This window comes from Rhagoletis zephyria, unplaced genomic scaffold (assembly GCF_001687245.7).
Source record: "Rhagoletis zephyria isolate East Lansing unplaced genomic scaffold, Rhagoletis_zephyria_1.1 Rzeph_scaffold_02001, whole genome shotgun sequence".
NCBI lineage: Eukaryota > Metazoa > Arthropoda > Insecta > Diptera > Tephritidae > Rhagoletis > Rhagoletis zephyria.
Window position 1 is genome coordinate 29,875 of NW_016159085.1, and position 24,003 is coordinate 53,877.

The following is a 24,003-nucleotide window of genomic DNA, read 5'->3' on the forward strand; positions in this document are numbered from 1 at the left end:
TGTCGAAATTTTCGTTGAGTATCGAATTTTCTGTCGAACAGAATTTTGCTTTCGATGGGGTAGCGAAGTGTTAGAAAATTGTGAAAAATGTATGATTTTGCATTTGTTTTCTTACTTCTTGGCGGGTAGACACTAATTTTAAACAATTTTTTATCAATTTCATGCAGTTTTAACGTCGTGAATACAAAACGCAAGCTCGAAAGGCTGCTTTACTTGTGAAGGAAAATCCCAATACTCAGTTGGCACGATCTCTGAGAACAAATCATAGAGCTGTGGATAGTTTTAAAATATTTTAAATAGATTTGGCTCACAAACGCCTCTTTAGACAGTCGGAAGTTTTTAGTAAATCGGTAGACAAATTTCTTAAATATATTTTATGTCAAAATATATTGTAAAGACTACACTTAAACTCTCTTAAACATTTACTACTACTGGTCAGTTCACTAAACTCTCATCCTCTGACGAATCGTTGAACCCCAGAACTTCGTTGTACTAATTTTTACCACGTTTTTATAAGCTTGCTTTCTTTTTTATTTCATTTTAATTTGCACAAATTTACATAAATATGTATAAGCACACTATTTACTTTGCTCGATTTGTAAACAAAGCTTCTCAGCGGTGAAAAATATGCTATTGTGAACAACATAAACGAGCGAAGTTCACAATAGCGCTATTCTTCATCGAATGAGCGCCATAATACCAAATCAAAATTCGTTCGATCAGCGCTTTCGACCACAGTCAAAGATCGAATGTAACTCATAATAGGGGCCTGAGCTTTCCTCTTTGGCTTTGACACGGGGCAGCTGGAGGTAAAGGCATCCAGAATGGTGCCGTTCAGCCTGTTGACCCTGTCCTCTAACTCCATACAATCCACCTTTCTATGTTGTGCCTCTATTCTGCCTAGGTTCAACCTAAGTACTTCTGCGTATTTACCCCAGTCTGTTTTCCTGGAGTTTCTCTTNAAGATCGAATGTAACTCATAATAGGGGCCTGAGCTTTCCTCTTTGGCTTTGACACGGGGCAGCTGGAGGTAAAGGCATCCAGAATGGTGCCGTTCAGCCTGTTGACCCTGTCCTCTAACTCCATACAATCCACCTTTCTATGTTGTGCCTCTATTCTGCCTAGGTTCAACCTAAGTACTTCTTCGTATTTACCCCAGTCTGTTTTCCTGGAGTTTCTCTTTCGGATAATCCTATGATCCGACAGTGATGGCTCAGATGAGACCCGCCATTGAACGATCAGAGGACTGGCCAGTCTGTTGCTGAGAGTGATGTCAAGTACCTTCTCTCTGACCCTAGTTATGAACGTTGGTTCATTACCGACATTATGAATACACAGGTTTTCACTGATTATATATTCTAATAGGCACTCACCCCTGCGGTTTGTGTCCGAGCTGCTNTTTCGGATAATCCTATGATCCGACAGTGATGGCTCAGATGAGACCCGCCACTGAACGATCAGAGGACTGGCCAGTCTGTTGCTGAGAGTGATGTCAAGTACCTTCTCTCTGACCCTAGTTATGAACGTTGGTTCATTACCAACATTATGAATACACAGGTTTTCACTGATTATATATTCTAATAGGCACTCACCCCTGCGGTTTGCGTCCGAGCTGCTCCACTCTATATTGTGGGCGTTCGCATCGCAGCCGAGAATCGCCGGAAGTCGTTTTCTGCGGCAAAATTCCAGCAGCTGCTGTACCTCAAGAGGCGGCACGTTGGCGTTGTCCCCCGGAAAGTAGGCTGCAGCCAAGACCACCTCCAATTCCTTCCCGTTGAGCCTTAAGGTAGCTTGGACCGCTACCAGATCCTGTGTAAGAAATTCTGTAATGCAAAAATAATTAATATTATTCCTGGCCTCTGTAGGTCCACGGTTCCTGTATTAGTAGGATTCCCAGGTCCTCCGTGGCAAACCTGCTCGCAATGATCGCCGAGGCGGCCACCGCGTGGTGCAAGTTGACCTGGGCTACTGTTAGTGCTGTTGGGCTCATAGTTGGGGCTCGTCCTCGATGTCCGAGAGCCGTACCTCACTCCCGCCTCCCCTGTCGAGTTCGAGCCTGCCTATGTTTGCTAGGAGCTCCTGTGTGGTGCGCACGTAGTCAGTGGCACTTGGCCCGGGAGCACTCACAAGAGCTGGTGCCTGTGCTAATTCTAGCATCTGGTTTTCCGGTAGGGCCGTGGTCGACTCGGTCGCAGTGGAGTCAGTAGCCTCGTCGACTTGCATGTCTTGGGATTCTGACTCCTTGCTGCCTGTCGTCTTATGTCGCCATGGCCGCACCGTGACGTAGCTGTAGCGGAAGTTGATTATAAATCCGGCCCTCATGATGCTGACATACGACGCCTCATCGATCCCCAGGTTGAGCCTGAGACCGTTTTCTTCGGTCCCGCATGAAACCACCTTCCACGCAGCCGTGTGGACGTCCTCGTTCTGGGCCTGGATGAGCGCCAGCCCGTACTCAGCCGATTTCTCAGCGCATCTCGGGAAGAACACCGAGATATTATGCACCGGCGGGATGTCCTCCCCCCTCTTGGTGCATAACGCGGGCCCCTCCCAACCCTCAATGTTAGGTGCCTTATCTACCGGCCATGCTGAGATCCGCTCATCCTTGCAGTTCACAAGGAGCATGCCTGACCTGAAAAATACCCCACAAAAGACCAGTGCGTGCTTCCACCCTTTAAGGACCTCATCCATGATAACGTCCTAAAGTTTGGTTAGGTCCTCAGGGCTTAGGGCAGCAGCAGGGTAATCACAGGGCAGCACAGCCACCCGGATGCCTTTAAGAGCATCCGAGTAGCTCGGCTGCTTAGTGATTCCCTCCTGTGGCTGACCCTATCCCGCGGTCCCATCCAAGCCACTAGACTCTGTTGGAGGGGCTGGGAGCCCACGCGGCCGCTTGGGGGACGGCGGCTCAGGTGGAGTGACCTGTAGGCTGGTGCGCTTTGGAGTAGCTGTTGCTGAACCTGTTATGGTATGTGTGGGTTCCCCGCTTCTCCGCCATTTGGCGGGCGCGGGTCTCTGCTGCTGTTTCCCGCTTCTCTGCTTTTCAGCAGGCGCGGGTCTATGATGCTGTTGCCCGAGGCTCTGCTTGTAAGCAGGCGCGGGTCTCTGCTGCTGTTGCCCGCTTCTCTGCTTTTCAGCAGGCGCGGGTCTCTGATGCTGGATCGGTCTCGACTCCCGAAGCGGTCGCGACTCCTGGGGCGACTCCGACTGGCATCTCGGTTCCTGCTAGAAGAGCGGTGCCTATTTTTCGGTGCCTGAGCCTCTGCTCCCTTGGTGCCTTCTGAACGAAGCTGCGCCCTATCCACGCCGCCACTGCTAGTGCTTGGCCCCTCAAAAGGGCAGCCTCCTCCTCGGTTAGGCTCTCAAGGAAGCTTCCCCTGCGCCTAGTGCCTTTACTTTCGGCCAGCATAGTAGTGCCGGGCTTGGCCGTGGGTGCCTTTGTAGCAGTGGTTGAGGTAGTACCTTTACCTGTTGTAGCTGTTGCTGATGTTGTAGCTGTAGTAGTAGCTGTAGCTTTAGCTGTAGCTTTTTTCCCGATTGATTTCGCGTTGGGTTTTGTGTTTTTTGTTTGTTTAGTTGTATTCATATTGTTCGTACGACTGCCTGCTCGGCTAGGCAAGCTCAGCAGTCAAGATGGTAAAAGGGGATCTCATCTGGTCCGCCGCGCCAGCGCCCCATGTCGCGGTAAGGCCACCGTTACTCCTCGATGCGGCCCGGTGTCGAAGAGGCGCCGTTATACTACAGCCGGTTTATTCCCTCCTGGCTGTAAGCCGTCCAGTAGGCTCGGTGTCACATCACACACCGGAGGTGGCAGTTCTTGGTCACCGTTTGCCGGCAGCCCCAATCTGGAGACAAGGTAGCGCAGAAGCGACGAGCGCGTCCACGATACCCCGGACCAGAGATGGGCTGATCGGCAATTCAGCTAAGCACCAACGACACGGTGCCTGCCCTAGCGAGGGCATTTGATCGTATACACAGCTTGTACAGATGCCCCCTTAGTCTGCAGTGCCCTGCAAGAAAACCTGTTAGTATTCTCTGCCTCTCCTTTGCCAGGCTAATTAAGCTCTTGAATCTCCTCTTGTTATACACTCCAAGCAGGCTTTTTGCCTGTCGTATACCTACCGAACTCCGCCAGTTCGAGTCCCTCATATTGTTCCTCTCCTCCTTTAGCTGTTATTTAATAGTGTTGGGATCCACTCCCAGGAAGGTCTCAGGGCCAACTGGAGTAATGGCTGTTGTGCCTACCAAGGGAGTTGAGCCTCTCTATGCACTTAAGGACTAGAGACGATTTGATTTCCAAGGATAAAAGAGCCTTGAGTGCCGCCTGACTTTCACTAAGAATTACAATTCTCTCATTACGGTATCCTCTATTTATGATGGTCTCCGCACACAAATAGATGGCGTAGACTTCAGCTTGAAATATGCTCAGATACTTTCCCATAGAGATTAAGATCCTGGAACTAGGTCCGGAGATTCCAGCCCCTATTCCTTCTGGGGTCTTCGAGCCGTCTGTGTACCACTGCAACGTTCTATCCTGAAGGAGTCTCTCGAAGGAGGAGGTACTTCAGGTTGCTTTACTGCTTCAACTCAATTTTAAACCTCTTTTCAAAAACTATAGTTCTACATATGTCATCCCTCGGAAGCAGGGCTAGCGGGAGCGAGGACCCTAGCTTCGCCATTCCCACGACAGCCGGTTCTACGTACCGGAATGACTCGGGTTTTACCCGACCAAAGGCTGTTGTTTCGGCGATCTAACTCCGTTTAGGTCGGCGAAGTATCTCAGAAGTTGTTCGTCCAGAGGGCTGCATTCGCTACGTTTTCTTCTACTCAGGGCTGGCATCGAGTCAAACCCAGGGCCAGAAACCTACACCTGCTGTGTATGCCAGAGACGACTACAACACAACTCCACCTCAGTCAAGTGCAATGCTTGCGAGGGGTGGAGTCACCTCAGAGTCTGCTCAGGACTACGGACACATCGGCAGTGGACCACGTCGTTTGTGGCCCCCTGCTGCTCAAACAGAGCAGCCTCCACGGTTATTCCCAGTCCACCTGAGCAGTCCCACACAAACACCACAGCACAATAACATAACAGCACAATAGACCATACCACAACCGCGACAGACCACAGAACACACACAACCGCACCACCCCCCACACGCCGCCGCCAACAACTCCTGGTTCCTCCTACAATCTGCACGGTATGTCAGACCAGGATATTCCGTAAAGTGACATCAGTCAAGTGCAACACCTGCCTTGGTTGGTGCCACTTTAGGGCATGTTCAGGTCTGCGCTCCACGCGAGATTGGACGAGGAACTTCGAAGGCCCGTGTTGCGCAGCACGGTCGCAAACCTCAACCGCGACGCCACCCACCACCACCACAGGGCGGCAACCACCTCAGCAGCGCACAGAGCCAATGGCGTCACGGCCACGCATCTCTCACACCCCGCATTACCACACGTCTCCCGAACCACATGAAGCTCCTTCAATTTAACTGCAACGGGCTTCAGAGAAAGATCGAGGAGATAACCGTCTTTATGGGAAGGCATGGTATACTGATAGCTGCGGTCCAAGAGACGAAGTTGCACAGCAATTCAAAATTGTTGAATTGGGCCGGGTACAACGTGCACCGTCGAGATCGCGAGCGAGATAATGGTGGTTGCTTAGCGTTCATCACGCACCACACCGCGCAGTATCGTCTTATCGAAGCAGACATCGACTGCAGGGATACCACCCTAGAATGTCAGGGCATTGCTATCCGGTCAGGCGATGTTGAGCTCGAAATATTCAACATATACATACCCCCTGTCACCTGCTTCCCGGCAGGATATCTCCCTGATGTAGGTGCGCTCCTCAGATGTGAAAACCGAATGGTAGTAGGTGACTTTAATGCGCACCACGATCTTTGGCACTCAAGCCTGTCAAACGATCATAGGGGAACCGATTTGGCTGAGCAGATAGACGATTCGACATTCTGCACAATGAACGACGACGCAGCCACCAGGAGCAGCTGCTGCAGCTCGCCAGACATAACAATAGTCAGCGCTGGTCTGATAAACAGCATATCATGGCGACCTATGCTGACTTTGGCATCAGACCATCTGCCCATAGTCATCTCGATCGATAGACCAACCGACTGCTTCCGCGGAGCACCGAACATATATCAACTTCTCCAAAGCTGATTGGAAAGGCTTCGCGGAATTTACTGAAAACACCTTCGCTGCTCTCCCCACACCAACCGACGTCCACCTTGGTGAACGTAAGTTCCGCAGGGCTGTCACTGCTGCTGCAGCCGGCTTCGTACCGGCAGGATGCATCACGGACCCACGTCCAAATTTCCCTGCCGAAGCGGCTGTTCTATCCGATGAGCGTGACATCCTTTGTCAGGCCGATCCCTGAAATCCCCGTATCAGGGATCTCAACGCGTAGATTCGGCAACTAGTGAACGTACATAAGTGGAAGAAGTTCGAAGAACATCTGAAGACCTGTAACTTCACCTCTGGTGTGAGTAAGCTTTGGTCAACCGTGAGGTCACTGTCCAATCCGACGAAGCACGACGACAGAGTCGAAATTTCTTTCGGCGACCATGCCTCGTCGGACCCGGAGTGATGCGCGAGCTACTTTAGCCTGCAGTTCATACTGCATCCTCCGGTGGACAAAACTAAGCTTCGAGTGACCAGAAGGCTGCACAAACTGTCAACAAATTGTGCCCCCCTTGCTTTCAGTTGCGGTGAAGTTCAGGTGGCCATCGGGAAGGCGAAAGCCTCCAAAGCCATGGGTCCCGACGGGATATGCATGCTGATGCTGAAAAATTTGGGTGCTGCGGTAGTAGCGTACCTATCAGAGGTCCTCTATTTGTCTATGGCCACTCTCATCATCCCAGACATCTGGAAGGTGGGGAGACTGGTCCCACTGCTCAAACCGTGGAAACCTGCCAACAAAGGAGATTCGTATCGACCGATAACACTCCTTTCCCCGGTAGCGAAGACACTTGAGGCCTGCTACTCCCGTACTTCACAAACCACTTGACCCCAGCGAAGCATCAGCATGGTTTCCGTAAAGTGCACAGTACAACAACAGCACTTAACTGCCATAAACACTCAGATAACTCGTGGCCTTAACCGTAACCGTCGCTGTGAGAGAACGATTCTAGTAGCGTTGGACCTGTCAACGGCTTTCGACACTGTCAGCCATTCCACGCTGCTAAAAGATGTAGAGGCTTCCTCTCTCCCACAGAGGCTCAAACGGTGGTCGGCAAATTATCTGAGTGGTCGACACTCGTCGGTGATGTTTAGAGACAAATCGAGCAAACTTAGGAAAATCAAACAGGGGGTTCCACATGGTGGTGTCCTTTCCCCGCTACAGTTCAACTTTTATATTTCAAAGCTCCCTCAACCACCATAGGGAGTCTCGATTGTCTCTTACGCCGACGATTGCTCGGTCATGGCGACTGGGAATAGAATTGATGACCTGTGTTCGAAAGTAAACGGGTATCTCTCCGATCTTTCCCGCTTCTTCACTGCAAAGTGTCTAGCCCTCTCCCCTACGAAATCCTCTGCGACCTTGTTCACCACCTGGACGAAGGAGGGCAGGTTACCGCTGGGAATTCACGTCGATGATACACCAATTCCGACGGTGAATAGCCCCAAAATACTCGGAGTAACATTCGAAGCCTGCTCTCCTTCTCTGCGCACGCAACCGCTATTCTCAACAAAGTACAGAGCCGCAACAAAGTCCTCAAGTCGCTAGCCGGCAGCATCTGGGGCAAAGACAAAGACAAAGAAACGTTGCTGGCAACATACAAGGCAATAGGCCGGCCGGTTTTAAACTACGCAGCACCAGTGTGGTCGCCGGGGACTAGTAGGACGCAGTGGATGAAGCTACAGACAGCACAGAACCCCGCACTCAGGACAGCGACCGGATGCCTCCTGATGTCACCCGAACACCACCTCCATGACGAGGCGAAAATGCTCCCAATTAGGGAGCATAACATAATGTTCTGCAAGCAGTTTCTGGTTGGGAGCCGCAGATGCGGCCACCCAAACAGACAGCTGCTTGCAGAGGAGCCCTCGCCTAGACACGTCAGGAGGCATCTATATGAACTGACGGAGGTTCCAGAGGTTCGTTAAGCAGCCTCTGGACCCGTCAGCATACCGACAGGCCCTGAGCGGCATTCACAGGGGCTCAGTCTCGAAATACCTTCACAGAAGGTTCTAAAACTGGCTCTCTTCGCCTTCCTAATATCTACAGCAAGGATAAGATCGTTAGTTTAGCTGCGTACTCATCCCAGCCTGCCCTACGCTTGGCCTTGTTGAAGAGTTTGCGTACCTCCTTCCGGAGCGCTGAGAGCTCCCTTGACCACCACGCGGTTTGGGTCGCCACGTTTTGTTTGGTCTCGGGGCAGCTGTAGTTAAAGGCGTCGGTCATTATGTCCGTTAGCCTGTTAACCTTATTTTCTAGCGAAATACAGCCCTCTCGCCTATGTCCCCTCTCTAAACCCGGCAGGTTTAAAGCTAAAAGCTCTCTATATTTAACCCAGTTAGCGTTTCTGGGGTTCCTCATCGGAGCGTAAGCCTTGACCTCCGCTTTCAGCAAGAATTGGATAATTCTATGGTCAGACATGGAGGGCTCCGTGGACATCCTCCATTGTCTGACCAGATCGTTACCCATATTGTTGCTGAGGGTCAGGTCAAGGACCTCCTGCCTTACTCTAGTGATGAATGTCGGGCTATGTCCCATATTACTTATGCTTAGATCTTCACTTAATATGTACTCTAGTAACGACTCACCCCTTCTGTTAGTGTCGGAACCTCCCCAGTCTACGTGGTGAGTATTCGCATCAGCGCCAAGGATCAGTGGAAGTCGGGCCTTTCTGCAATGCGTCACCAGTCGTTGTACCTCTGCAGGGGATATGTTGTTGGTGTCCCCCGGAAAATACGCGGCAGCGAAGACTAGGTCCTTGGGTCCCCCGTCCACCCGAAGCGTCGCCTGCACTGCCACTAGATCTTGCGTTAGGAACTATGTAATGCAAAAATAATCAATATTGTTTTTAAGCACTACGCAGGCTCTGGGTCTCTCCGTGGAGAGATCCCATATTACCTTATTACGTGCTCCTTTGAGGCCCCTTACCTTACCCCTGTAAGTCCACGGCTCCTGAATTAGTAATATGTCCAGATCGTTCGCCAAAAACGTGCTTGCAATTACAGCCGAGGCTGCAATCGCATGATGCAGATTAATCTGGGCTACTTTTAAAGGCGGTGGGTACCTCATCATTGCTCGTCGAGGTCCGAGAACCGTAAATCGCCATCGCTTCTCCCGTCCAGCTCAAGCCTTCTCAGGTTTAGACAATCCAGCAGCTCCTGTGTAGAGGGGACTTGCCCCTGCGTGAGAGCCGCCGAGTTCTGCTCACTGGTACCTCTCGGACTTGAAGGTTGGGTTTGAGGTGTGGGCTGATGGGTCGACGCGCTATCTGGTACTGTGGAGCAGGGGGATTTTCATCCACCTTAGTCTCCTCTTCACCACCCTACTTCTCGTCCGCTGCCTTCTGTCGCCAGGGCCGCATAGTGACAAAGCTGAATCTATAGTTCAGCTTATATCCAGCCCTTCTGACGCTACAGTATGAGTCTTTGTCGATGCCTACATTAAGACGTACACCGTTGTCCTCGATGCCGCTCGAAATGACACGCCACGCAAGGGAGTTAAGGCCTTCGTTTTGCGCCCTCAGCAGCCGAAACGCATAATCTGACGATTTGTCAGCACTTCTCGGCAGGAAGATGGACATATTGTACATTGTGGGAAGTCATCGTCACGTTTGACACACAATACGGCCCCCTTCCAGCTTTCTAACTTAGGTGCAGCATCCTCTAGCCATTTTGCCGTGCCCTCATCTTTACAGTCCACTAGCAACATGCCGGGGATGGAAGTATACTCCGCAGAACGCCAGCGGGTGCGTCCACCCCTTAAATACCTCGTCCATTATGGCGTCCTGTATGGTAGTCAACTCCTCCGGACTCAGCGCCTCCGCGGGGTGGTCTCTGGGCAGTACCGCCACCCCGCGTTTGAAAACCGAAATAATGTATATTAAAAAAAATCCAAATAATGCATATATGCACAGTTTCGGTTGAAAACCGAAATAACGCATATGAAAAAACCGAAATAATGTATATATGCACACTTTCGTTTGAAAACCGAAATAACGCATATGAAAAAACCGAAATAATGCATATGACAAAAACCGAAGTACTAAGTAGAACTCTCCTTTCTGTGTTGCCGGAAATGGGGACCGGAGGTATTTTTGCGCAGAACTTCTTTCGNCCGAAGTACTAAGTAGAACTCTCCTTTCTGTGTTGCCGGAAATGGGGACCCGAGGTATTTTTGCGCAGAACTTCTTTCGGCGTAGGCGGCATTCGGCCGCACTTAGGGATTATAATCCTTACTAAGCAGAATTCTCCGTTCTGTGTTGCCGAAAAAGGGGACCGGAAGTATTTTTGCGCAGAACTTTTTTCTGCGTTGGCGGTGTTCACCCGCGCTTAGGTATTATAACCCTTACTAAGTAGAACTCTCCTTTCTGTTTTGCCGGAGAAGACGGGCGGAAGTAATTATGCGCAGAACTTCTCTCTGCGCAGGCGGCTTTCGGCCGCGCTGTTGGATTAAAACCCTTACTAAGTAGAAGTTATTAATTCATATTAGAAAAAAACTAAATTATCCATATGCACACTTTCGTCAGAAAGCTGAAGTAATGCATATAACAAAAACCGAAATAATGCATGCATGCAAAATTTCGGTTCAAAACGGAAACAATGCATATGTGAAAGACGAAGTAATGCATACATGCACAGGTTCGGATGAAAACCGAAATAATGCATATGTGAAAGACGTAGGTATGCATACATGCACAGTTTCGGTTGAAAACCGAAATAATGCATATAACAAAAACCGAAATAATGCATGCATGCACAGTTTCGGTTTAAAACCGAAGTAATGCATACATGCACAGTTTCGGTTGAAAATCGAAATACTGCATATGAGGAAATGCCGAAATTATGCATATGCATACTTTCGTTTTAAAAGCGAAATGATGCATATGACGCAAAAAAACAAAGTAATGCATACATGCACAGTTTCGGTTGAAAATCGAAATACTGCATATGAGGAAATGCCGAAATTATGCATATGCATACTTTCGTTTTAAAAGCGAAATGATGCATATGACGCAAAAAAACAAAGTAATGCATACATGCACAGTTTCGGTTGAAACCGAAATAATATCTAAATGCACAGTTTCCACATGCACAATTTCGGTGCCCCCTCGAGGCGGCCCGGTTTCGAGAAGGTGCCGTTATAATACAGCCGGTTTTCCCTCCTGGCTGCAAACCGTCCAATGGGCACGGTTTCGCGTCACACCTTAGATTAGGAGGGGGCAGTTCTTGGTCCACCAGCGGCCCTAAGCTGAGTCAGGGCAGCGCGGACGCTGCGAGAGCATTCGCGATACCCTAATCCAGGGAAGGACCGATTAGAGATTCGGCTAAGCCCTCGCACCAGCGACAAGGTGCCTGCCCTAGCGGAGGTCTAATGAGCCATACGTTGAAAATATTTTTAAAAATTATACATAGGCGAATATACAACAAGTGCGAAGGTCTCATGGGAAATACGCAGTTTGGTTTTAAGGAAGGCATGGGAACAAGAGAGGCACGTTTCAGCTTACAAATACGTGTACAGAGGTGCCAAGACACTAGCCAGGATGTTTTCTTGTGTTTTATTGACTACGAAAAAGCTTTTGATAAAGTACAGCACAGTAAACTGATGCGTATATTAAATACAACCGTTAGACATAAATAAATATGAAATTCAATGCATCCAAAGATTATACTGGAGACAAACGGCTGAAATTGATGGCAATAAAACTGCAGCTATTAAAATAAATAGGGGATTAGACAAGGCTGCATACTATCGCCACTTCTGTTTACATATATTCGGAAAAAATCTTCGCTGACGCTCTACATAACGAGGTTGGTATAAAAACAAACGACATATGTATCAACAACGTTCGATACGCGGACGATACAACTCTGATCTCAAGTAATATGACACATCTGCAAACCATACTCAACAAAGTGGAAAGACATAGCGAAGAATTCGGACTAAAAATTAACATTGACAAAACAAAATACATGATCATAAATAAAAGTGGACAACANCCGGCAGAACTGCTTCCACTTTTTCGCCAGGTTTGCGTCCGTAGGAAACGAAAAAATAACTTATATAGCTCGCTCTCCTTTTGTTTTCACTATTACACTTTGCCACTGCACACTTCGTTTTGCCTTTTAATGTACAAATATTAAAATTGTTATTTGGTTTTTTTCGTATGCTCACATTCAACAATTGCACCAAGATGACGTCACGCACACAGCTCATTCTGTCAAAATCACAAAGAGCGGATTAGCGGTACCGCGATTGGCGCAATCTCTATTTCTCTCAATCGTGGTGTATAGGTGCACATCAAGGCAGTCACTCTATGCTTGCTATGCGAGAGAGAGGGGACTCCATTGGTGGAGTCATGCTCTAGCTGCCGTATGCTGCTGTGCAAAGAGCTGGGATTTATTCAGGGATGCATTCATGCAGAGCCCCAGTGTGGCTTGTAAGCCGTAGCTTACTACCATACCAAAAATACTCCGGGAGTGGAGTGAGAGTGATGCTTAAAGCATCGTGTGATAGCCAAGCTGGTTTTGCGTTGACCATGGCTGAAAATGCCAGCGACTTATCACTTTACTAAGTTCAGCGAAGAGATATTTGAGAATTGCGTAAAAAATGCATACCGAATTAAGAACGAGCGAATTACCTTTAATCACAAGTGCGTGTATTTGTTCACTGCACTTGGTTTTGGGCGGGAGTGCAATACAAGTGCGTGTGTGTGTTCGCTGTACTTTGTTTATGCAGGAATGCCATAGGTCGCTTAAACAGCCTGGCCTTCTAGATGACTTGATCGTCTAGTGGACTGTATCATAAGCCGCGGGTGATCCGGCTCGAAGGACCATGTTTAGCTGAGGGAGAGCGGGAGACCAGATTTAGTGTAGTGATCGAGTTAGAGTAGTAGACGAGGTAGGGATTATTTTTGCGAGTGTTTATGTATCGAGCTCAATGAATCCATATGGAGTATAAGTGCACATCAAGGCAACCACGCACTCCATATGCTTGCTCTGCGAGAGAGAGATAGAGAGTGAGAGTGAGATATGTGACCGGGCTAATGAAGCGGTAGCGCAAGATGTGACCCTTTTACTATGTATCAATTTGGGGACTCCATTGGAGGAGTCATGCTCTAGCTGCCGTAGGCTGCTGTGCAGTGAGCTGGGATTTATTCAGGGAAGCATTCACTCCGGGAGTAGAGTGGGAGCGATGCTTAAAGTACCGTGTGATAGCCAAGCTGGTTGAGCGTTGACCGGAGCTGAAAATGCCAGCGACTTATCACTTCACTAAGTTCAGCAAAGAGATGTTTGAGAATTGCATAAAAAAATGCATACCCAATTAAGAACGAGCGAATTACTTTTAAACACAAGTGCGTGTATTTGTTCGCTGCACTTGGTTTTGGGCGGGAGCGCAATACAAGTGTGTGTGTGTGTTCACTGCACTTGGTTTATGCGGGAAATGCAATATAAATGCGTGCGGGTGTTCGCTGTTCTTTGTTTATGTGGGAAATGCATAAGTCGCTTAAACACAACTCGACTCTCCTATATGGGTGCGAAACATGGACTCTTAAACGAACGAGGTTGAACCGACTGGAAGCTTTCGAAATGTGGTGCTACAGGATAATGTTAACAATTAATTGGACCGATAAAATAACGAATAACATGGTGTTACAGAAGGTGCACACGACGAAACAACTCTTAAGGGAAATAAAGATAAGAAAAACTGCCTATCTTGGACACATTATAAGGGGACAGAATTATGAAATAATGAGACTTTTAATACAAGGAAAGCTCAAGGGACGCAGATGTTATCCAACCACTTGATTTTTCTTCTTCCTGCTCCTCTGCGTCCCTTGAGCTTTCCTTGTATTACTTGTATTGAAAACAATTGGATAAATGATGGACAAAGCGAAAAACAGAGAGGAATTTGATATGATGATCAAAACTATAAACTAAAACGTATTGTATGAATGTAATCGCGAACATCCAGCAAATGGATACGCAGCTGAAGAAGAACAAGTGATTTTAATTTGGTATAAAGACTTGATCTGCTTTTGAGGTTCAAGAATTTAGTGATAATAAAAGATTTAAATGCATTTACAAGCAAGTGACAACCTTACACCTATTGTAGTTGTAGTATTGTCCCCTCTTTTAATAATAATCTCAACGGGTTTTACCCTCCATTCCCGCCCATCCGCACGAGGGGCGCAGTCCGCATGACGTACGGAACCAGTATTTTAAATTTTTGCGCCGAGTCACGATAGGCAGGAGTTTGTTAAGTGTCGAGATCTAAAACTGTTCAGCTACAGAACTAAATTCATCAGCCGATTTTATGTCTTTATTTTAATGATTCATTTATTGAGAGAGGACAGTATCGATTTCTTAATGCTGAAAAGCGGATCTGATATATCAAACGTGCTGGAATGAGAGTTAAAATCCTGGCATAAGCAACGGAGTGGGTCGTGCAATTCAAAATTAATTTTACAAGCTTTCGGAAATAGGGGACAAAAGAGTCTTGATACCCGGGAGGGAACATTAGGGCTAACTTCGCCCAGAAAAAGCGGACTTGAAATTGAGCCTGTTAGTAATTTAACTATAAAAATTGTACCAATCATTTGCCTGCGGCTGGAAAGTGTAGGAAGATTAATAAGTTTTAATCGGCTCGTATAAGGTGGAAGGTTATATTGAGAATCCCAACGGAAATTTCTTAAAGCAAAAAGTAGGAATTGTTTTTGAATTGATTCTATCTTGTCTGAGTAAATTTGATACCTTGGATTCCAAACCACCGAACCGTATTCCAGAATTGGCCTAAAAAGTGTTATAAACAGGGTTTTAGTGATATAAGGGTCACAAAATTCTTTTGACCATCGTTTCACAAATGCAAGTACACCTTTAGCCTTGTTGACTGTCACATTAATATGAACATTAAAATTAAGCTTAGGATCCATTGTGATACCAAGGTCCACACCTGGTACCTGTTCCTGGTTATGGTTACCTATTGTATAAGAAGCGGAATGAGTACGAGCGAATTAAGAACGAGGGAATTACCTTTAAACACAAGTGAGTGTGTTTGTTCACTGCACTTGGTTTTAGGCGGGAGTGCAATACAGGTGCATGTGTGTGTTCGCTGCACTTGGTTTATGCGGGAAATGCAATATAAATGCGTGTGGGTGTTCGCGGGAATGGCATAGGTCGCTTAAACAGCCTGGCCTCCTAGACGACTTGATCGTCTAGTGGATTGTATCATAAGCCGCGGGTGATCCGGCTCGAAGGACCATGTTTAGCTGAGGGAGAGTGGGAAACCAGGTTTAGTGTAGTGATCGAGGTAGAGTAGTAGAGGAGGTAGGGATTATTTTTGCGAGTGTTTATGTATCGAGCTCAATGAGTCCGTATGGTGTATAAGTGCACATCAAGGNAGGTCCACACCTGGTACCTGTTCCTGGTTATGGTTACCTATTGTATAAGAAGCGGAATGAGTACGAGCGAATTAAGAACGAGGGAATTACCTTTAAACACAAGTGAGTGTGTTTGTTCACTGCACTTGGTTTTAGGCGGGAGTGCAATACAGGTGCATGTGTGTGTTCGCTGCACTTGGTTTATGCGGGAAATGCAATATAAATGCGTGTGGGTGTTCGCGGGAATGGCATAGGTCGCTTAAACAGCCTGGCCTCCTAGACGACTTGATCGTCTAGTGGATTGTATCATAAGCCGCGGGTGATCCGGCTCGAAGGACCATGTTTAGCTGAGGGAGAGTGGGAAACCAGGTTTAGTGTAGTGATCGAGGNTGTGTGTGTTCGCTGCACTTGGTTTATGCGGGAAATGCAATATAAATGCGTGTGGGTGTTCGCGGGAATGGCATAGGTCGCTTAAACAGCCTGGCCTCCTAGACGACTTGATCGTCTAGTGGATTGTATCATAAGCCGCGGGTGATCCGGCTCGAAGGACCATGTTTAGCTGAGGGAGAGCGGGAAACCAGGTTTAGTGTAGTGATCGAGGTAGAGTAGTGGAGGAGGTAGGGATTATTTTTGCGAGTGTTTATGTATCGAGCTCAATGAGTCCGTATGGTGTATAAGTGCACATTAAGGCAACGACGCACTCCATATGCTTGATATGTGAGAGAGAGAGAGAGAGAGAGAATGAGAGTGAGATATGTGACCAGGCTAATGAAGCGGTAGCGCAAGATGTAACCCTTCTACCATGTATCACTTGGGGGACTCCATTGATGGAGTCATGCTCTAGCTGCCGTAGGCTGCCGTCCAGTGAGCTGGGATTTATTCAGGGATGCATTCACTCCGTTCCTTCCGTTAGATTATATTGAGAATCCCAACGGAAATTTCTTAAAGCAAAAAGTAGGAATTGTTTTTGAATTGATTCTATCTTGTCTGAGTAAATTTGATACCTAACCACCGAACCGTATTCCAGAATTGGCCTAACTAATGTTGTAAACAGGGTTTTAGTGATATAAGGGTCACAAAATTCTTTTGACCATCGTTTCACAAATGCAAGTACACCTTTAGCCTTGTTGACTGTCACATTAATATGAAGATTAAAATTAAGCTTATGATCCATTGTGATACCAAGGTCCACAAAATTTGTATACCTGTTCCAGGTTATGGTTACCTATTGTATAAGAATCGGAATGAACAGCTGTTCGCGAGAAGCACATTACTTTACGTTTCTTAAGATTTAGAGGCATACGATTTACTTGACAACTGTAAGCCATGCTGTTTAAGTCTGATTGTAGCAAAGACCTTTCTTTAATTGAAACGTACGATTTATAAAGCTTTACATCATCTGCATACATTAAAATTTTGGAAAATTGTATATCTTCTCCGGCAACACAAAAAGGATAATTCTGCGTAGTAAGTGTTATAATTTTAAGCGCGCCTACGCAAAGAGAAGTTCCGCCCCTCTTCTCTGGCAACACAGAGAGGAGAATTCTGCCTAGTAAGGGTTATGATCCCTAAGCGCGGCCGACGGCCGCTTTCGCAGATAAGTTCTGGTCCTCTTCTCCGGCAACACAGGAAGGAAAATTCCACGTAGTAAGGGTTATGATACCTAAGCGCGGCCGAAGGCTGCCTACGAAGAGAGGAGTTCCGCCCCTATTCCCCGGCAACACAGAAAGAAGAATTCTGCCAAGTAAGGGTTACGATCCCTAAGCGCGGTCGAAGGCCACCTACGCAGAAAGAAGTTCCGCCCCTCTCCACCGGCAACACAGAAAGGAGAATTCTGCGTAGTAAGGGTTATGATCCCAAAGCGCGGCCGAAGGCCGCCTCCGCAGAGAGAAGTTCCGCACCTCTTCTCTGGCAACACAGAAAGGAGAATTCTACGTAGTAAGGGATGTAAGGCCGCCTACGCAGTAATAAATTTTGCACGAAAATACTGTGGATAGCGTAGCCGGTGTAACATTGTATAGCACGGACTGAAGACATCATGTTGTATAAATGAAAGCTTTGTTTTATATACTATTGAATTATACAATTTTTACATATATTAAAGAAAGCAACTTTTAAAAAATTATGTGGATGTTTAAAATTTTTTTTAACTTTTTTCAGTTAAATTGAATGATTGCTAAACATTTATAAGATGCATGTAACATTTGTATATCGTATTAAAGCCATTCATTTTTCCTATTGAATGACATAAACAATTTTATGATCCGTGCTTTCGTTTTCGAGATTTTTGGATTTAGAAAAGAGTATGAATTTGAGCTTTGACCCTTGGTAACTCCCGTAGTTTTCCTTTCCCATAAAAAAAAAATTTACCGTAATACTTGCTTCAAAACCCTCTATCGACGTCCTTATTCTGAGTTTGTCGCCCCGGTTATCGTGATCGAGCCGCCGTAACTATTAACATTCTCTCTGAAATGCCAATAAAAAAATCAATTTTGAAGCATTTCATCCTATTGGAATTGGGTTGCGTATACCACCCAATACAAAAATGCAGCCCCAGACTGCCTGGGGCTCCTATGGGTCACTAGGGTTACAATTTTTACTTGCGTTTTCATTTGTTTTGAGTGGATGAAGGCACTGATGAAGGTTTTCCGTGTTGCCGGAGAAGAGTTGGCCCTCCAAGGGTATATAATAATATAATATATTTCTTGTGCATAAAGGTGAAGACCCCAGGCTCCGGAGACTTCCATTGAATAAGATATTTCTGCGTAGGCGATCTTCGTCCGCGCTTAAGTAGATGTCTCCTTTCTGTTTTCCACACATTCCAACTCCGGATACGCTGATCACAATATTTTTGGTAGAAGTTCTTTATGCGTAGGCGGCCTTTGGCCGCGCTTAAGGATTACAACTCTTACTAGGTAGAATTCTCTGCGTTGCCTGAGAAGAGTGCGGAAGTCGCTCTTCTATTGTCAAAGAAATACAACATTGCTTGTGCGTATAGCTCCGGCTACGCCGTCCACAGTATTTTTGCGCAGAACCCACATCGTAATTTACAAAAAAGTGTATTTTTTTAACTGAATTTATTAATAAACCAGTGCTTGCAAGTTTGAAATCTTTGTTTTAAGTTTAAGTTTAATCCTTTGATCACACGTGTATGTTCAAGTTTTAAGATTCGAATCACGCGTTTGGACACAACGACCCAAAATCATTGTACAAATAATTTAAAAATACCCTAATTATTTCTTATAAAAATAACATAAAAGTATCTTAGGGAACGATTCGGTTATTTGTACAATTAATTTGGGATATTGTGTCCAAACGTGTTACCCGAATCAAAAAAGTTTAACATACACGTGTAGTCAAGGGATTAACTTTAATCTTTTCGAAAGATTTCAAATTTTCGAGCACTAATTTATTATTAATTTCGAGTGGCTGTCGTAGCGGGATGGGCCTGATAAGGTCTATTTTTTCTAAGCGCGGCCGAAGGTTTCCAACGCGGAAATGGTCTCCAGGAGTCTGTATAGAGGGGGGTAGGGTGAGTTTTCTTAAAGTTTGGACAGTCCTTTTTCTAAAGGGTGGAGCTTTAGGTGTCTCACCCTCGCCCCTCCACCCTACCACAAAACCATTGTACAAATAACCGAACATTTCCCGTACTTTTAAACAAAAGTGCAATCCTTAAGCAAACTGCGCACGTGATTAAGAATATGGGACCACCAAATCCCACGTAATAAGTGCCGACGTAATAAGTAAGCCTTTTTTGCCTTACAAAAGTGTTATATTTAAAAAAAATAACACAAAATTTTCTCTCCGTTTGCTCTTATTTTAGAATCGAACACGAAAAGATAAAGAGGCAATCAAATGCGAAATTTTTTGGTAGAGACAAAATCACCATTAGATATTTAGGACTTTTTGCACTTCAGTGATGATGACTAACATGCATGTACATATGCATTATACCGATTCAAAAAAACCTACTCACTTTTTTTTTAATAGCCCCCTCTTCAATACCTCCGGGGGATAAAAAAAATGCCTGTTAAAAGCGCAACCCTTNACTTTTTGCACTTCAGTGATGATGACTAACATGCATGTACATATGCATTAGACCGATTCAAAAAAACCTACTCACTTTTTTTTTTAATAGCCCCCTCTTCAATACCTCCGGGGGATAAAAAAAATGCCTGTTAAAAGCGCAACCCTTAATATTAAGTTTAAAAGTGCGCGCATCCCGGATTTCTATTTTCCATATAAATTACTTAGAAAAAAATTGTTTTCAACTTTGGAATTTGTTTTCTCGGCTATGAATTATCGAAATAAAAATAATTATCGAAGTAAAATTAGTTTGCAATACTGAAGCAGGGATCACACGATTTATACATTTGTACACATTAGTACTTTTTCACAGTTACAAAGTGGTGTTAGAAAAATTTTTATTGAGCTTAACTAATTAGTCGATTTTTTTTTAATCAGTCTAATATACATATTCAAAATTATAACTTAGTGACCAAGATTTCTTATTTAATATCTTTTTAGGAATACCATTTTCCAACAGCCATTAAACAGATGAATCGAGTGCAATGGTTAACCTTGGACAGCACTCGTCTCTGTGAAATTCCCGAAGAATTGGGGAATTTGTTTAAACTTGAACATCTTTCACTAAAACATAACAAGTTGGAAAAGCTTTATGGGGAATTGACGGAACTAACGTGTTTACGGTCCTTAAATTTAAGATACAATCAAATAAAAAACAGTGGCATACCAGAGGAGCTGTTTCGATTAGAAGAGTTAACTACTTTGGACCTGTCACATAATAAGCTTAAAGAAGTTCCGGATGGCTTGGAGCGCGCCAAAAGTCTTTTGGTGTTAAATCTCAGCCACAACCAGATAGAATCTATTCCAACCACACTTTTCATACATTTGACTGACTTGCTATTTCTTGACCTCTCTCATAACCGCTTAGAAACGTTGCCACCACAAACACGTCGGCTAGCGAATTTACAAACTCTGAATTTGGCGGATAACCCTTTGGAATTGTTTCAGCTACGCCAATTACCATCTCTGCAAAACCTTGAGAGTCTTAACATGCGTAACACACAACGTAATCTATTAAATTTCCCGACCACTTTGGATAGCTTATCAAATTTAGCGGAACTAGATTTATCAAAAAATATGTTACCAAAGATTCCAGATTGTGTATACAATTTGCACAATTTGAAACGTATTAATCTTAGTGAAAATGCTATTACGGAGCTAAGCTCAAACATTGACAGCTGGCAAAAACTGGAAGTACTAAATTTATCTCGCAATCAATTAACATCATTACCATCTGCAATATGTAAACTAATACAACTTCGTTGCTTTTATTTAAACGACAATCTCTTGGATTTTAATGGAATTCCGTCTGGAATAGGAAAGTTGTGTTCCCTACAGGTATTTTCAGCGTCTAATAACGTTTTGGAGATGATACCAGAAGGCTTATGTCGTTGTGGAGCTTTGAAAAAACTTAATTTAAGCTCAAATAGGCTTATAACTTTACCAGATGCTATTCACCTTCTTGAAGGACTAGATCAACTTGATTTACGCAACAATCCAGATCTAATTATGCCGCCCAAGCCCTCTGAGGCAATTAAGGGGTCTGGCGTTGAGTTCTATAACATAGACTTTTCCCTACAAACTCAGTTACTTCTTGCTGGTGCTGCTGTGCCCACTGCAGTACCAGCAGCGTCTAGTACTAAAGATTCTACAGCACGCAAAATACGTTTACGTCGAGGTCCACGAGCAGAGTCCAATCAGGATTCTGCTAAAATACTAAAGGGTATGAAAGATATAGCAAAAGAGAAGGACGAAAGCCTTTGCCTGAACGATGACATGCAACCAGAATCACTTAAACCGAAGCGATGGGATGAATCATTGGAAAAACCTCAACTAGACTATTCGAAGATCTTTGAGAAAGAAGACGGTAAAAGTCCAGGACTAACTGTATGGGAAATTGAAAATTTTTTGCCAAACAAAATTGAAGAAGTAGCTCATGGAAAATTTTATGAAGGCGATTGTTATATTGTACTTAAAACATATTGTGATGAGTTGGGTCAACTTGCATGGAAAATATATTTTTGGATAGGAAATGAGGCGACATTGGACAAGCGGGCTTGTGCTGCAATACATGCCGTTAATTTACGCAACTATTTAGGAGCGCGCTGCCGAACCATACGGGAAGAGCAAAGTAAGTATATTTAAAATACACTAGGTGGTTGATATGAAAGAATACGCGTTCATAGTGAGTTAAAAAGAACAGCCCAGAATAGATACAAAAACTACAAATAACATTTTCAAAGGTTTTTAAAGTAACCAAAATTCTAAGAGAAATATTCAAACACTCACTGACAGACACAAATTTCAGACAAAAATAATTTGTATTTTTATCTGAGAAAAACCTTTGCCATTTAATTTTTTATGATGTTGGCTGGTATTTCTTTTCAACAGAAAAAACAGCCACTGAAATAATTACCGTCAGTAACCATACCTTCAACATAAATTTCTAAACCATTGGCTTTGGCGGCTGTTGCTATTCACCTTCTTGAAGATTTAGCAGTGTGGTGTAGTGGTTAGCACTGTGGGCTACCATTCCGGTTCAACTAAACATAAAAAATAAAGAACAAAAAAGTTTTTTCCAATNTAGTGGTTAGCACTGTGGGCTACCATTCCGGTTCAACTAAACATAAAAAAATAAAGAACAAAAAAGTTTTTTCCAATAGCGGTCGCCCCTCGGCAGGCAATGGCAAACCTCCGAGTGTATTTTTGCCATAAAAAACAGCTTCTCATAAAACTACAATCGCCGTTCGGAGTCGGCGTAAAACTGTAGGTCCCTCACCTTTTTGTGACAACATCAAGGCGCATGCCACCAACCGGAGGAGATGCTCGGCATTCCCACGACAGCCGGTTCTACGTACCGGAATGACTCGGGTTTTACCCGGCCAAGGGCTGTTGTTTCGGCGATCTAACCCCATTTAGGTCGGCGAAGTATCTCAGAAGTTGTTCGTCCATAGGGCTACATTCACTAGGTAATCTTCTACTCAGGGCTGGCATCGAGTCAAACCCAGGGCCAGAAATCTACACCTGCTGTGTATGCCGGAGACGACTACACCACAACTCCAACTCAGTCAAGTGTAATGCCTGCGAGGGGTTGAGTCACCTTAGAGTCTGCTCAGGACTACGGACACATCGACAGTGGACCACGTCGTACGTGGCCCACTGTTGCTCAAACAGAGCAGCCTTCACGGCTAACCTCAGTCCATCCGAGCAGCCTCACACAGTCACCACAGCACAACAACATAATAACACCACAGACCATACCATCGCCACGACAGACCACATAACACACACAACCGCACCACTACCCACACGCCGCCGCCAACAGCTCCTGGTTCCCCCTACAATCTGCACGGTATGTCAGACCAGGATATTCCGTAATGTGACATCAGTCAAGTGCAACACCTGCCTTGGCTGGTGCCACTTTACCACGCGAGATTGGATTGGGAACCTCGAGAGCCCGTGTTGCGCTGCTCGGCCGCAGGCCTCAACTATGACGCCTCCCGCCACCACCACAGGGCGGCAACCATCGCAGCAGCGCACACAGCCAACGGCGGTGAGAACACACACATCCCTTAAACCCCACATCACGACACGTCTCCCGAACCACATGAAGCTCCTTCAATTTAACTGCAACGGGCTACAGAGCAAGATTGAGGAGATAACCGTCTTCATGTGTCGGCATGGTATATTGATAGCTGCGGTCCAAGAGACGAAGTTGCACAGCAATTCAACTTTGTTGAATTGCCCCGGCTTATCATGTAGCGGTAGCTTTCGGAAAGGTGGAAAACATATATTTAATACTTGCGCCGGGTATTTAATGTTCGGCTCCGCCCGAACTTAGACTTTCTTACTTGTTTTATTTGTAAAGGCTCTCAAGAAAAACTAAAAAATTCATATAAAATTACGCACAATAAATGGAAAATAAATTTTCTTCTATAAAAAATTTCTTAAATCAGTATGCAGCTCTTAAGAAAAAAATGCTCGTACATCTCGTCGCTACCATATCCAACTATCGAATGTGAAAATCGGCACTTTTCAAAATTTTGATTTGCCACTAATAATTTTATTTCGTATAGCAGCATTGCTTAAGTTATTGTTTTTGACAACTTATTTGTTGGTTAATGACTGCAAATAGTTTTATTTAGAAAATTAGAGACGAGAAATAATACTTTCATAAAAATTTAAGTACATATATAGATTTAAAAAGCTGCTTGAATACAAAAGTTTTATGAAAATCTCACATTAAACAACTGTCTAAATCTACGTTATTTTTTATAAATAAGGCCGTACACATTTCCTTACATCGTCAATTTCCATATTCTATTTTTACTCTTTCAATTTC

General features: G+C 45.1%; 1 protein-coding gene across 1 annotated transcript; it reads left to right on the plus strand.

Annotated features, from left to right (window-relative positions):
- Window positions 1-19,653: 19,653 nt before the first annotated feature.
- LOC108365797 (protein flightless-1-like) lies at window positions 19,654-21,806 on the plus strand. Its single transcript, XM_017619957.1, has 2 exons — window positions 19,654-19,659; window positions 20,103-21,806. The coding sequence occupies exons 1-2, from the start codon at window positions 19,654-19,656 to the stop codon at window positions 21,804-21,806; spliced, it is 1,710 nt and encodes a 569-aa protein (XP_017475446.1).
- Window positions 21,807-24,003: the final 2,197 nt, after the last annotated feature.